We start from the raw sequence: 17143 nt of genomic DNA on the forward strand, positions 1-17143 counted from the left end.
ATTATCTTCTGTATCTGTGTTAATTTGTTCTCCTTTTCTTTGTTGAAGAGGATCTGTGCAGTCTTTCTGCCTATTCTGCCATCTTACCCCACTTCTATTCATTTTTTAAGATGGACTTTCTATGCACCTCCTTACTGAAGCAATCAGAGTGAATTGCTTCTTATTTGTTTGTACCTTTGTTAAGCTGCTCATTAAACTCTTTGTCTCTAACCTCCTAAAAATGGTCCTGTCTTTATCATTCTTGCATTCTTCCAGACTGTCTTGGATGGTGCCTTGCTCCTTGATAGAAAGTAAAAAATGTTAAACTGAATGAATATACACGTGCAGTAAAAAATATATGTATATATTCAAACTGCTTATTTTTTTGAGCATTATGGCTGGTAATTTTGTCTCATTTTTCAGCAGAATTTTGAAAACATTGGCACAGAATGTATTTCAAAGCTAATTTTCTAGTCTTTCTGCTCTCTCCCATTGAATCTCGTATCACACCTGTGTGGTATACCTTTTCTCATTAGCTGTGTTACGCAGTTATATTGTTGTTCTCAATTCAATGATAAATCGAGATGCATTTTTGAAAAGCACAAGAAGATAATCTGATTTTCTGGATATAGTTGTAGACGAGAACTTACATCAAAGTACTTCTTATATGGAAAAACAGTCCCATTTCCACTTTGTGTCTCAATGCAGGTAATACCAAGTCTCACTTCTTCAGGTCAAAATCAACTTTCTAAAAACAGGAATTTATAGTCATTGTCTCTACATCTTCATCTCCCATTCATTCTCAAACCACAGCTTATGACTTTTGCTCCTACTTTTCCACTGAAACTGATATCATAATATCAATAACCTCTTAGTGGTAAGATCCAACCAGACATGTCCTGGTTCTTTTTAATTTAAAATTTCTTTAAAATTTGATTCCAAAATCTGTCCTCTTCTTGAAATTTCTTTGACCTCAGTCTTCTCGTTTCCTTATATTGTAATATTTAATGCCTATCACTCCTCTATTATATTATAAGGAGCCATGAATTTATATCTTGGCATTTTTCAGAATACTGTGCTCTTTTTGGAAGGGTGAGAGCAGATTATTCAGAAATAGTTTGTTCAATTGAAGGAAATTATATATATATATATATATATATATATATATATATATATATATATATATTATAATTATACACACACACACACATGTAGATGCTCTGGTGGTGTAGTGCCTAAGGCATTTGACTGCTAACCAGAAGGCTAGCAGTTCAAACCTACCAGACACTCCTCAGAAGGAAGACTGGGCAATCTACTTCCATAGAGATACCTCTTTGGAAACCCAAGGAGGGGTTGCTATGAGTTGGAATAGACTCAGTGGCAGTGAGTTTTCTTTTTTTAGTTTTTGGTTTATATGAAGGTTCAACAAATGATGTGATTATTACTGTTATGATTTGTTGTTGTTGTTGTTAGGTGCCGTGGAGTCAGTTCTGACTTATGGCAACACTGAGTACAACAGAAAAAAGCACTGCCCAATCCTGTGTTATCCTCATAATTGTTGCTATGTTTGAGCCAATTTGTTGCAGCCATGATGTTTAATTCAAATTACTTTCACTGACCCTCTACTTTACCAAACATGATATCCTTCTCTAGGAAGGTCCTTCCTGACATCATGTCCAAAGTACGTGAGATGAAGTCTCACCACCCTCACTTCTAAGGAGCATTCTGGCTGTACTTTTTCTAAGAAAGATGTGTTTTTCTTCTAGCAGTCCATGGTATAACCAATATTCTTCATAAACACCATAATTCAAAAGCAGCAAATATGTTTAGTAGGATATGTTAATTTGGAAAACATTGACAAAGGCTTATTTGAAAATTTATGTTTTAATTGTTGGTTTTTGTTGTTTCTTGACCATCATCTCATTCTCTTTTGGGAGCTTATCCTTTTAGCTGCATGACTCCAATAAATAGAAGTGCTACTCAAGATTTCGTTCTTGGATCTCTTTTCACTGTGCTTCTCCTCCTATGTGATCCTATCCACATCTCTTATTTCAATGATCTTCAAGGTGCTGTCTCTCAATCACTTATATCTCTAGCCCAGATCTTCAGTAGGCCTTCCTTCACTACAAGTCCCAGTTACAAATGAAAGAGGATAGTGATTGAGGGGAAGGATGGCCATTGAAAACTGCTCCTCCTTGGAGGAATTCCTTCTACTTTTTCATATGTATCTAAAATTTACATCTTCTGTAGTTCCTAGTTCAGGACGTAAGTCTTGACCTTTAACTGACTTATCTGGTTCACTCCACAGTTTTCATTTACTCATTTGCCCTTAATGAATTGCTCTATTTAAAAATCTTTATATATCTATGCGATCTAACCTCTCTCTTTTTCACTTATCTACTTCATCTAGTATTTACCTTTATCATTAAAATAAGAGCAAGGGATATGTCTTACTAATCTCTTTATAGCCAACCCACTGCTTAGTGCCTGGCCCAAAGCAAATGTCTAATAAATACACATTGAATGTACAAGGAATAGCTACATAGGTCAATATATATTGCGTTTCTCTATCTAGTGTGGATGGAGAGGATAGGTCTTCTCCGTGCCTTGTAACCCCTTATTACTATGCACTATGTCCTAATTAGGCTTCGTAAATATTAATTAGTTGACATCAGTGATTTGCCTTTCTATATATTAAGCAGAATGTTTCCTTGGAGAATATTCCTATATACTATGTGAAATTGGGAGCTCTGGTAGCATAGTGTCTAAGGCACTTGACTGATAATCAGAAGGCTAGCAGTTCAAACCCACCAGCCATCCTTGGAAGGAAGATGGGGCAATCTACTTCAGTAGTAATACTGCCTCGGAAACCCAAGGAGGGGTCACTATGAGTTGGGTCCGACCCAACAGCACATAACAACAATAACAACAATATGTGAAATTATTTGGTAGGTAGAAAATTTCAAAACTTTTTTCAGCACATTCTATTATCTTGGGCAGAAATATTTTTCTCCCAGAAACCTATAATGATTATAAATTTATTATCCTATAATTCAAAATACAGGATTTCTTTTTTCACTCAGGTATCTCATTCAACCCCCTAAAAATATATTACTAAATCTCACATAATTCAAAACTAGACTGTCTATTGGTTTGAAACATACCCTAACATAAAATTTCACAGAAAGCAAATTACAAATTTTCTGACTGATAGCTAGTCATTTCTTTATTTTGTTTGATACAAGGTATTAAACTGAATGAATAGGTGGACCCAACAACTTTTGGGGCCATTTATAGTTATTGTCATTGTTAATGAAACATTTCAAGTATATTGTTATCCTTAAGGGTTCTAATATTCTATAAATACAATTCTTTAATCTTGAAATGCAATTTTAAATCTCAAAGAACGTCTGCTGAGTAGAGTAATTGCCTGATTGTCATTTAAAAACTTACATGTAATCCAATTTGGAAGAACTAATTGTAGTAGAATGTTACACTTGTTTAATAATTTAAGGTGTGAGGGCAAGAACAATTAATGCAAATGGAGAAAATTAGACATCAAACTCATTTGTTATTCTCCTTGCTCTATTAATCTGTTATCAACTGGCATAATCGGTGATCTAACTTGGCTTAATTACCATGAAGTCTACAATTTAGCTAATCACAATTTATCATCAGTTCCTCCAACAAGGTAGAAGCATTTTATAATTTTGTAATTATGAAAATACATGATGTACAATATTATTTGTACACATGCATAAGCATTATAGTAGTGCAATTTCTTTGAGAAAAAAATTCAGTATTATGATTTATAATCTAATCTCTGGGGCAAATATGATTTAAATAAAAATTAGTGACTTTAGAGAGCAAGAGAATTATTACTGGATGATTATTTTACTACAGAGATTTTATTTTAATTTTGTAAGGGATATTTATACACAAATTTAGGGCTTGTGCAAAAAGAATAAATAAATAAAATAGTAATCCAAAATGAAATTTGTAACCACTGAGATTAAAATAATAGGAAATAACATGAACTTTTTCTGAGGTGGGGATAAAACGAACACTGAATTCCTTTATTTCTCCTCAGCTCCGTAAAGCTATTATCGACCATGTGTCAGACTCTTTCTTGGATACAACTGTGCCACTTTTGGTTCTCATTGAAGCCGCCAAGAATGGCCGAGAAAAGGAAATAAAAGAATATGCTGCGATATTTCGCGAACACACCAGCAGGCTTGTAGAGGTAAGTGTGCTAGAATTTCAAATCAAGAAGAATGAGATTCACATTCCTTGCTTACAAATGAATTTTTCTCAAATAAAAACTTTTGGGAAACTATTACAAATAAAGCAGGGTTGGGCCGAGATGTATACAGAGGTATATGTGTCACATTTTATAAACTATTCCCCACTGGCTTCGTAAAGAAGGAATTTATTTATAAACAGCTATGAAACTATGATCAGTTTTGTTTTCTTAAATTTATGTGGTTTTTTTTTTTTTTTGAGCTACAGAAAAGGAGTGGTTAAATGCAGGTAGTCTTTGCTTTATCCTTAAAACTACTTTTTAAAACTTATTCTAATTTAAAGTATAAAATATTCTATGTCATACAATTTTACTGTTCCTCTACCATATTTCTTGGTTGTATTATTCTTTCATCTTTTCAAATAATATTCAACTATGTTCATGAAGAGAGCTCTGGTGGCGTAGTGCCTAAGGCATTTGACTGCTAACCGGAAGGCTGGTGGTTCAAAACCACCATCCACTCCTCAGAAGGAAGATTGGGCAATGTACTCCTGTAGTGATCCCGCCTCGGAAACTCAAGGAGAGGTTGCTATGACTCGGATCTGACTCCACGGCAGTGAGTAAGGTATGTTCGTGAATGTGGAACAAAAGTGTAAGATAAAAAAAGGAGCAGAGAGATCTAGAAGTAATTAACTAGAGGTAGTGGGTTGGCTCATGTCTCAGTAGGGGCAAGAAAATATGGTCCACTTGTAATTCCTTCCTCATTGAAAACTGAGACAAGGGAATGCCCTGAGGTTTTGGGAACAGAGCAGCATACTGTAAAAGAACAATGAAGTGCTAGGAGATTTCCAGGTGACAAATAATGGAACATATTGTATTAGAGGCAGAAGAAGACAGCCATAGTATATGACCCTTACTGGAAGAATTTCTTTCTTCTTCAGTAACACAAGTGAAGTGACAACACACACAAAGCCAGGAACCAGTAGCAAGGAAGACAGAAATGTGATTAATCAGATCCATATTTCAGAGCTGATATTCAGCTGGTACCCATTAGTATAATAATGTAATAAAATAAAATAAAAATAGTAGTAGCAGCAATGATATTAATAGTAGTAATACTACTATTGCAACTAATAGTGTAATAGTATAACAACATTAGTACAATAGTATAATAATAAGCAACACCATGAGGAATGGAGGGAAGACTGAAGTTGTCAAGGATTTTATTTTACTTGGATCTACAATCGATGCCAAGGGAAGCAGCAGTCAAGAAATCAAACTACAGGTTGCATTGGGCAAATCTGTTGCAAAAGATGTCTTTAAAGTATTCAAAAGCAAAGATGTCACTTTCCATGGCATTTTCATTTGCTTCACAAGTATACAAAAGCTGGAAGAATTGATGCCTTTGAATTATAGTGTTGGTGAAGAATATTAAATATACCATGGACAATTAGAAGAACCAGGGGTTCTGGTGGTGTAGTGGTTAGAGCATTTGGCTGCTAACCAAAAGTTCTGCAGTTCAAATCCACCAGCTGCTCCATAGGAGAAAGGTGTGGCAGTCTGCCTCCATAAAGATTTACAATCTTAGAAACCCTATGAGGCAGTTCTACTCCATCCTGTAGGGTCACTATGAGTCAGAATTGACTCAACGGCAGTAGGTTTGATTTTTGGTTTGGTCAGAAGAGCAAACAAATCTGTCTTGGAAGAAGCACAGCTAGAATGTTCCTTAGAAGTGAGGATGGCAAGACTTCATCTCACGTACTTGGGTATGTTATCAGGAGGGACCAGTCTTTGAAGAAGGACATAATGATTGGTAAAATAGAAGTTTAGTGGAAAAGGGTAAGACCCTCAATGGCATGGATTGACCCAGTATCTGCAACAATGAACTCAAACATAGCAATGATTGTGACAATGACACAAGACCGGGCAGTGTTTCTTTCTGTTGCACATGTTGTTGTTGTTGTTATGTGCTGTCGAGTCGGCCCCGACTCATAGCGACCCCTCCTTGGGTTTCCGAGGCAGTATCACTACGGAAGTAGGATTGCCCAACCTTCCTTCTGAGGAGTGGCTGGTGGGTTTGAACCACCAGCCTTCTGGTTAGCAGGCAAGTGTCTTAGCCACTGTACTACCAGAGCTCCCTCTGTTGCACATAGGGTAGCTATAAGTTAGAATTGACTTGACAGTAGGTGACAACAACAGAAAGCACTTAAAGACTAATTTGCATTCTTAGGAGAGTGAAGGAGTCCTCAACTCATTAGTACTGGCTGTACTTGCACTTTATGGGTGGTATCTATTGTGATTTCAGTGCCCATGCGATACTAGTTATTAAATAATTTGACTGCCATACCTGGCCATGTTGGCTGCAACTAGTAAAATTGTTACATGGGCCAAATTGCTTTTAATACTTGTGAGTGAGAAATAATCATCACCTGAATTAGAATCACAGTGTCCAATATAACAGATAAGAAAGAAGAGGGCTTTTAAAACATCTTTAATGTGGGTTTACCCAGGTTTACATTTGTTTTCAAATGTAGCTAGCATTTGTACTATAAGCTCTCTCTCTAGATTCCATTCTTTTTATCTAGAAAAAGAAAGGAATGACTGAATACATGATTACTAAGATCCATTTCAGCCCTACAACTGCGTCATTGCCAAATTAAAAATCTGCTTTGCACTTCCTAAGATCTAGGGGATGGAAACAGACCTTGTTTGGAAGAATAATTAGAGTCTGATTTGAATCCCAGGTTTACAATTATTAATTAATTAATTAAATTGATTTTTTATTTATTCTATCATATATTCATTCTTCAAAAGTTATCAGCTTTTCCCACAAGAGAATGTTAAAAATAAAAGCATAGAACAGAGGGAGAAGATCATAAAAAGCTACCTAAATAATGTAGCCCTTATGGTCTTAAGGGTTTTTTCTAAACATGTGTTCTCTAAACTGAGGGACACCAAATTATAAAAACAAGTTTTTGGTGAAATATTAAAAATGTAAACATTTCTTTCTGGTAATAAAATTGCATCCCCATCCCTATTCTCAACCATCAGTTTAGTGTTTTTATGAAAAATATATCCATCTCATGAGGTACTCAATGAAGAAATCCTTGGTGAAATAATTTTGGAAAAACATTTATATTCATAGCTCCTCTTGGAGATTCACATTTCTTAAAAAATTTTGGAGTAAAGACATCTGGTAAGATGGATGAATAGGCAGACAAGCTACACAGACCCTCTTCAACAAACAAAAGAAAAACTAATTGACAGAGATGCAGAAGATAATCCTAGAGCCCTAAATTTTGAAAGGAACTATACAAAAGTGGATTAAGCACCCACTAGTGGAAAAACCTGAGCGAAAACAGTGAGTACGGAGGTGGTTGGAGCTGTGGACTGTCAGCTGCTCTGACAGGACCAACAGCCTGAATATTTTCAAGTGGTGTTGGGACCTGAGAACTGATATCAAGATCAGCCCTGGCCACCAAGGGCTGGAGGGACAACTGCACTGGTGGCTTATGACTAGGAAAGGAAACAGCAAGGAGGGAGACAACCTGAGCTGTTGACTTTCCACTGTCCAGAGGGTGCAGCCCTTTTGATTGTTTACACATGGCAGCCATTTTGGATATTTAAGGTGACCGAGGGTGCAGCCATTTTGAATATTTACAAGCTGTGGCCATTTTGGATATTTAAAGTGATTGAGGAGCAGCCATTTTGAATCTTTACAAGTAGCAGCCATTTTGGATTTTAAAGTGATCACATTTTCATTTGGATTCCAGGGACCTAAGAATAGGTTCTGTTTGTCAAGGTCAGCAGGGACATACAAGAGGCTGACAATAGGAAAAGAGACAGGTGGTGAGTTTGTAAGTGCTGTCAACCAGTGAATAGAGGAGCACAGCACAGTGCCCTGCTTGCATAGATAACATACAAACAAAACAAAGAAAATGAAAACTGTGGGCAAGTCACTCCAACATACAATTAAATATACACACAAAACTGTCACAATGCCTCAGAGACAACAGAGCATCACAATCTACACAAAGAAGCAAGATAAAGCAGGAGAAACAAGGGACCAGGGTACAGACCCAAAACACATCCCTGAGGAAGATGCAGCATTGGAACTTCCTGATAAGGAATTCAAAAGAATTATATTTAGGTATCTTCAACGAATTGAGAGACAGATCAAGGAAAACACAGAGAAAACTCTAGAACAATTTCAAAAGAGAATACAAGAAAAAAATGAAAAAAATAAATGAAAAATTAGAAATGATACAAAATCTACACACAGATAACCAGAAGATTAATACTAAATTTTCAGAAATAGATAAGACATTGAATGGGCAAAGGAGTAGAATGAATCAATGGAAGACAGAATTAGTGAGATTGAAGGAAAATACCTCAACACTTCCTTGGAAAGGGAACAATCAGAAAAAAGATCAAAACAAAATGAAGAAAGCCTAAGGTTCATGTGGGATACCATCAAAAGAATAACCTACATGTAATCGGAATTCCAGAACAGGAAGAGACAAATAAAACCACAGAGTCAATTGTCGAAGATTTGTTGGAAGAGAATTTTTCTGGTATGATGAAAGATGAGACTATATCCTTTCAGGAAGTCGAATGAACCCCAAACAGGATAGACTCCAAAAGAAAATCACCAAGACATATCATCAAACTCACCAAAACCAAAGACAAAGAAAGAATCATGAGAGCAGCACGGGAAAAACAGAAAGTTACCTACAAGGGGCAACCAATAAGACTAAGCTCAGATTTCTGGTCAGAAACCATGTAGGCGAGAAGACAATGGGATGGTATATATAAAATCCTGAAAGAGAAAAATTTCCAACCAAGAATTATATACACAACAAAATTGTGCCTCAAATATGATGGTGAAATTAGGACATTTCCAGATAAGCAGAAATTAAGGGAGTTTGTTAAAACCAGACCAACCTTACAAGAGATGCTAAATGGAGCTCTTTGGACAGAGAAGCAACAACGGCCAACAACAACTGACCATTAACACACATGATGATATAACCCAGAAACCAACCCAGCTATGGAAGTATCCAAAGTAACTAAACCTACAAGATTGTAAACAGGAAACCAGAGACATCAATTGGCAAAGGAGGACAACTACAAACCAAAAAGAGGGAAAAAAAACTGTGTCATTACAAAACTTCTGGATGGTACGGAAATCAAGACAACTGCAAGATAGAAAGGACTGTTCTAAACTTGGGAAGAAAACTATAAATCACAGGGTAACCTCAAAGAAAAATTATAAACCTTCATATCAAAACAAAAAAGAGGACCAGCACAAATATTTAGCAAATACTAAAACAGTAGCAATGAAGGAACTGATAACATGATTCATAAACAAAACAAGCTCAGCATAGAAAATTATATGGAACAAAGAAATTAACACCACGAAAAAGCACATAACAAAACTGACAGCAACAAATTCATATTTGCCAATAATTACATATCTGCCAAGGAATTTATCTCCAAAATTTATAGAAAACTCCAACACTTCAACACCAAAGGAATTAACAATGAAGTTGAAAAATGGGCAGAAGACATGAATAGACACTTCACCAAGGAGGATATTCAGGTGGCCAGCTAATACTTGAAGAGATGCTCACAATCATTGGGCATCGAAAATGCAACGCAACCATGGCCATGGAGTCAGATCCGACTCATAGAGACCCCTCCTTGGGTTTCCAACGTGGTATCACTACGACCGTAGATTGTCCAACCTTCCTTCTGGGAAGTGGCTGTGGGTTTGAACTGCCAGCCTGCTGGTTAGCAGTCAAATGCCTTATGCACTGTATCACCAGAGCTCCCAATTGACCATCAGAAAGATGCAAATCAAAACAACAGTGAGATACCCTTTCATCCCAGCACTGATGGCAAGGTTCAACGAGACAGAAAATAAATTCTGGTGGGATGTGGAGAAATTGGGACTCTCATACACTTTTTGTGGGACTGGGAAGTGCTACAAACACTGTGGAAAGCAATGTGTCGATTCCTTAGAAAACTGGAATTGGAGATACCATTTGACCCAGCAATCTCATTACTAGGTATATATCCTAGAGAGGTGAGAGCCAGGGCAGGAACAGATATATACACACTCATGTTCATCATAGCACTAATTACAATAGCAAAAAGATGGAAACAACCTACGTGCCCATCACCAGAAGAATGGATGACCATATTATGTTATATACACACGATGGAATGGTAAACAGCACTAAAGAATAATGTAGAGTCTCTAAAACACTGCATAATATAGATAAACTTGGAGGACATTATGCTGAGTGAAATAAGTCAATCACAAAAGGACAAATATAGTATTAGTTCATTATTGTGGAGGGTCAAGGAAAGGTGTATATATGGAGGGAAACTTTCTTTGTTGGTTGCCAGGGGTGGGAGGGGAGGGGAGGGAACACTGCAAAAAAAAAAAAAAAAAAGCATTGACCCATGTCACTTTAGTTTTGTGTATTTCACTGTACATAAATTATATTTCAATAAAATGCATTAAAAAATTTTGGAGTAAAGAAACCTCTTAAATTAATTTAAACCAGAGTTCCCCACCACCACCCTTTTCTTTAAAAATTCTCAAGAGCTCTTTCTTTTATGACCTTTTTACTAAGGCACTGCCCTCAAGAAATACTTGGGAAATGGTGCTTTACTGTATCACCAAATGATGATTATGTAGACACAACTCTAAGAATTTGTTTTAAATATGTAAGGATTTTGAAAAGTCTTTATTCTATGTGAACACTGAAAGAATTTAAGATTTGGAATTATGATACACACTGGTGGCTGAAAATAGGTCTTATTTAACTCTGCATATTACCTTAACATGTTATAGTGAGATTGTGTAAGTCTTGGAGAATGAAGGTCTGAGTGAGTTCTAGCTCTCCATTATTAATTTGAAACTTTGGTCCAAGTCACTTTCTATTCCAGTAGCTTTTGGTATGTAACAAAGCCTAAACTTAGTGGCTTAGGACAACCATTTATTATGATCTCTCACTGTACTCTGTGTTGACTGGACAGGGCTTGGCAATTCTTATTGGAATCTCTTGTTATTGCTGTCAGTTATCGGCTAAAGTTGGAGCTCTCCAAAGGTTTGCCTGGGCTGGACATTCTAGATGACTGATTTCACATGACTAGAAGTACATGTTAGCTGTCAGTTGGGAGCTTAGCAATGATTGCCAACCTGAGTTCCTATATGTGGCCTATCTGCGTAGCTCAGGCTTCTTACAGCATAGTTACTGGGTTCTGAGTTGGAAAGCCCCAAGGGCAGGTAAGAGATAGGATTTACAAACTGCCCTTCTCTTAATTAAGCCTTGGACCCAGAAATTAGCAGAGCTCCATTTCTAATATGTTCTATTGGTCAAAGAAATCATAGAGTTCAAGCAGATAGGAGAGTGTGGGTAGGGTTTAGACTTCACCTGAAAGTAAAAGAAGTAGCAGAGTATTTGTGACCATCTTTAATCTACCATACATCTCTTTTTAGAGCTTCATTTGCTTTATCTATGAAATGAAAGGGTTACACAAGATAATATAATATCTAAGGTCACTACTAGTTTCTGAAATCTTATGATCCAACAAATACTTTTTCAATTGAGAGACTTTGAGTTTCCTAAGAGATATAGACAGAGGAGAAAATGAAAATATTTTCAAGTGTACTGTTTGCACTTATATTGTTTTACAATATATAGATATATCAAGGGGCAAAAATGAACACTGCATCTATCTCCTAGGAAAATACTTTTTTTTTTTCAAAAGCAGCTACCTAACCAAAGCAACAGAAAGAGAAAATCATCATTAATTTACTACAAACATTGAGACAGAAGTGTCTGTGACATAGGCCTAGGAAATAGATTTTAAATATATCAGCTTCAGAGAACATTGTTGAGTTCTCTGTGTGTATAGACTCTTTATCAGGCTGGTGGTTCAAACCCACAAGCCACTCCTCGGAAGGAAGGTTGGGCAATCCTACTTCCGTAGTGATACTGCCTCGGAAACCCAAGGAGGGGTCGCTATGAGTCGGGGCCGACTCGACAGCACATAACAACAACAACAGACTCTTTACCAATCTCCCACCCTTCCTTTCTTCCCCAATGCACATAGATGGGCACATACACTATCTTACTCCCAAGCTGGGTAATTTGACATAGCAGGGCAGAATGTCTTAGATTCTAAATGACTTCAAGAAAAAGCTATTCTCAACACATATAGCTTTTGATGTCTCAACTATGTTTGTCAAAGAAATCTAAAAAGTAGTAAACTTGTTGAAATCTGAAATGGAAACAGAAAGTCAATTTTCAAAGAAATCTTATCAGATCTTTAAAGAAAAACACCATGCTCTTAAAAGAACTCTTTAAAATGATTAACTTGTGACTTAAAAAAATAAAAAGTTGTTGAATGAACATAAGGCAAAAACAAGATGTTGAGAAATTTTGTATGTAATAATTAGAAAACAAAATGACTAAGAGGGTTGGAGAAAAGAAATGGAGATCAGAAGCAGGGTGGCCTATGAATTGATCCTGAACACTCCCATTCTCTGGGAAAATCATGTCTGAGGTGTCCTGCTGTATTTTAATGTAGTTTAGATTAAAATGATCATGAGTCAAATGATGGTTATAGAACCCTGGGTAGTGCCAATTCCTGAAGAATCTAGATCCTCATGGGTAATTTTAATTATGTTAAACTGAGGAGCTACTAAGCTTCTTCTACTTTGTTTGAGCATCCAAGTTATTCTCTGTTTTTGGCTCCACTGAGCCATGATGTTTGAGAAGAGTCAAGGGGTTGGTAATCATCTTAGCACAATGATTAGCAATAGTGACAAATATGTTCATTGGATTCCCCACCCCGGTACTTTGATCTCACCCTGATAGTGACCTAGGGCGCCATTAACTATTGACTTCCACCAATAATATTAGCTAGGACACTGAAAATATAAATTTTATAATTAAACATAAAAATATTCAGTCACTCTAGAGAATAAAAATTGCAATCTTTTACTGCTTTGAGCCTCCTATACTAGCAAAGTCACTCTGGTCCTCAAAAAAAAAAAATCTATTTTGCATAAGAAATATATTCATAACACCAACTCTGTTCTCTTTCTCTCTAAAAAGTTCACTTTGTGGATACGAGAAACTGGATTTGAGATAGAGGCTTAAGCCCAATCACTTACAGAGCCCTACATGACTTTATATGGTTTCTTTAAAATAAATTTTCACCATAACAACAGTAAATGCCAATGTTCTAAATACCCAAGACAGACATTATACACTCAGAGTCAAATCTTCCTCAGAAGGAGTTTTGACTTTTCGATAGCATATTTTAAGCACTTTGTGCATCTACAAGATTTTTTTAAAAAAAGCTCACTGCCATCAAGTCAGTTCCGATTTATAGTGACCCCCTTGGGCTTTCCAAGACAGTAAATCTTTACAGAAGTGGATTGCCCAGTCTTCCTTCTGTGAAGTGGCTGGTGAGTTTGAACCACCAATTTTCTGGTTAGCAGTCAAATGCCTTAGGCACTACGATACCCTTTGTAAATTTATGTGATGATAGAACTATTATTTGGAAGAATGACGTTAAATCTAATAAATCATATTTTTTTATTATAATGACTAGCTCTAAAATTAGATTTTTAAAACAGCACTATTATATTTGAACCATATTGCAGTTTGTTTTTTAGAAAGTCAGCTGAATACTGCAATTGCTACCAACTTAAAACCGTGAAATCTCTGATTTACTCCATAGATTTTACCATAACAATTAACTAATGATCTAAATCTGAAAAGAAAAAGAACTATGAATTAGAGAAGTTTCTTTGTGCGAAAAGCCAGCTTCATCAGTACTCTGCTTTGACTTACTCATCAAAACTTCATCTGTCTTGATGCACCTTATTTTAGTACGTTTCATGGGAGCATTTCACCCAAAAGGAAAAAGTGGGTGGACATTTAATTATAATATTTCCCTCCAACCTACAAAGCTGATTGTTCCCACTCACAAAATGGCAAGCCAGATTTAGCAAATCCCTGGCACCAAGAGGGAGTGCTTCGGAGGGGACTCTTGGCAGTTTGGAAGAAGTGCTCACTGTTATTGGCACTACTATCACCTTTGCATTTTGACAGAATATAGTTCAAGTGCCACACATTGCTTTAATTGATCATCGGTTAATAAAGAAGGATATATTCCCTTATAAATAAATAAATAAAGCTTTTGGAGTCTCATTCCATTCTTTCTCCTTCTCACCAGAAATAAGAAAAAAAAAAAAAATGAAAAGAACAAACCCATATTTACCTTTGTACACAAACCAACAACTGTTCTTTGTGAGCATCTTGGCAATGCTCCTCTTCATTGGGAAAGTCGGGCATGATTTTGCTTATGCAGAAGATAGAGGTCCCAGGTGCGACTGCCCACTCCCTGGGTTGTAAACTGCTCAGCATCTTAATCCTTTTGCAGCTAAATAGACAAGGTTGAGCGTGACCTATAAAAACCTAACATGAAAGTATAGTGAGCTTCTTGCCATGGTTTTAGAAGTTTCTTTATAAATTTTCTGTATTTTAGTTTTTGGAACACAGGTGAAGGTAGTGATTCAGTTATAGAGAAGTTAGGGATTTTTTCCATAATCAAGTGTACAAAATTTGAAACATAAAATTTATGTTTTAGAATTTAGAGGAGGGATTAGAATAGCTGCAAAATAGAGGCTAGGCAGGAATTGGATTTGAAAAAAATGAATGTCCAAGTGTAGACATGATACTTATTCCTGTGTTCCAGGAATTCTTTAGAGATGAAATCTAGATAGCTAAGTTGGCAAGGGCCTGAGGTAGGACAGGGGCAGTTGATGAATGGCCTTGAATATTTGATTGCCAAGGTGAAGAGTTTAAACCTTATGTTACAGAATTTGATCCATTAGTGGACCTGGAGAACTACTCCAGGGGAGAGTCTAAATTAGGGAAGTCATCTTTTAGGAGAATCTGCATATGGACTATTTTCCATCAGCATATAAAAATTTCTAACCACCAATGACTGAGTCAAAGATCACAGATATGGGCAGGCATTTCAAAAGGACTGTGATTAAACCTGACCTACTACACATTAAATATAGAGAAACAACTAGTTTTAGTAGTGAAATTGGACTGGAAAAGCAAGTGTCCCAGAATTCACACTCTAAAGTAGTGTGAAGAAAGAGGAACAACCTCCATGAGATGGACTGACACAGTGGCTGCAACTCTAGGTTCGAGCCTATTGTGAGGATGGTGCAGGACTGGCAGAGCATCTTGTCCTGTTGGACATGGGGTCAGATCCCACTTGAGGGCACCTAAAAACACAGCAGTGCTGTCTAATAGAAATGGAAGGCAAGCCACAAATATAAATTTAAAATTTGCAATAGCCAAATAAAAAAAAAGGTGAATTAATTTAAATATTTTATTTAACTCAGTATATACAAAATATTATCATTTAAACATACAATCAATACAAGTGGTATTAATGAGATATTTTACATTCTTTAAAAGGAAAGTTTTGAAATATGGTGGATAATTTTGCATTTATAGCTCATCTTAATCTGGACTAGGCACATTTCAGGTGGCCAGTAAGCACATGTACTGAATGGTTGCTGCATTGGACAACATAGTTCTAGATAGATAGATGGTAAAAAAAAACTCGAGGGCAGCGATTGTGTCTTTATTCATTCATTCACTTAGCAAATATTTCTTCAGTGCCTAATGTGTACTGTACACTGTGGTAGACCCCACGAATACTATCTATAGTTTTTACTTCTGTTTCTACTTCCTGGCACTAAGTAAGAACAGCAATCAATTAATCTTAGTTGAGTGAATGCCCATTAATTTTATACAAAATCTTAAAAGATGGTGAATGGCATTGTTTATTGGGTAAAATGTAAAATATAGAGACAGATTTTGGTTTAAATTCTAGCTAGCTGATTTTGGGGATGTCACTTGATATCTAATTATGCAAACTGGCATTTATCAATTCCTTTCAATCAATTCACTATTCCACTCAATTAAATAAAATGTATAGTGAGTCCCTACAATGTACTCTATTGGAATCATCTCAAGAGAGCTCATATTGTTTAAGATCTGATTCTATTGTTGTGTTTTGGGTTTTAAAATAGATGGGCTCTACTTACTTGCTGAAATGACTCTAGCACATCACTAAACCTCTCTAGAATTCATTTTCATTGTCTGTAAACAGAAGGTGAGAAATTAAATAATGTTCTCCATTCCTGGCATTTTATGATTCTAGAAACCAGAGAGAGTTCTTTAATGGTTTTATATGTGTAGTGGTTCAAACCCAGCAGCCACTCCTCAGAAGGAAGATGGGACAATCACTTCTGTAGTGATACTGCCTCGGAAACCCAAAGAGGGGGCACCATGAGTTGGATCCGACTCAACGGCAGTGGGCTGGGCTGGACATATGTGTTGGTAACTTGTTGGTGGATGTAGGCGGCTGCTTAACCTGAAATTCAGAAGGAATGGTAATTTTATGGCTTTTATAGGGCAAGAATAATTCTGTCTCTCTCTCTTCGTTAAATAATAAGCAGAGAAAATGGATTAAAAAAAATAAAAATATTTTCGTAATCTGCACCAGCATCAAGGAAAACACTTTGTACTCATTACCTCATTACACCAGTGCTTCCAACTATGATTGAGATAAGTAACATCATTACCATTTTTGCTGATAAGGAAACCCTGCCTGAGATAAATTAAGCAACTTGTTTAGAGTCACACAGCAGAAAAGTGAATCAAACTCAGTTCTTTGGATGCCAGAGGTTAAAAGGAACTAAGGTAGCACACCAAATCTAAAAATAGTAAATGAGCCCAACTTCATGTTTAATTCCTTGAATGGAGAGAGGAGAAGCATTTCTGAATGCTTTTAAGCAAGAGATAT

At 36.3% G+C, this 17143-nt stretch overlaps 1 protein-coding gene across 1 annotated transcript in view; it reads left to right on the forward strand.

Moving 5' to 3' along the window:
* CTNNA3 (catenin alpha 3) overlaps positions 1–17143 on the forward strand; it is a gene marked incomplete at its 3' end in the record, with an annotated part of 1944816 nt that overhangs the window by 1158077 nt on the left and 769596 nt on the right. The window contains exon 8 of the mRNA XM_007940725.2: positions 4070–4222. Within this exon, the coding sequence (XP_007938916.2) occupies positions 4070–4222 (153 nt within the window). The remainder of the gene's footprint in view (positions 1–4069; positions 4223–17143) is intronic.

This window comes from Orycteropus afer, unplaced genomic scaffold, assembly GCF_000298275.1.
Source record: "Orycteropus afer afer isolate SDZICR_OR568_19922 unplaced genomic scaffold, OryAfe1.0 scaffold00070, whole genome shotgun sequence".
Taxonomy (NCBI): Eukaryota; Metazoa; Chordata; class Mammalia; order Tubulidentata; family Orycteropodidae; genus Orycteropus; species Orycteropus afer.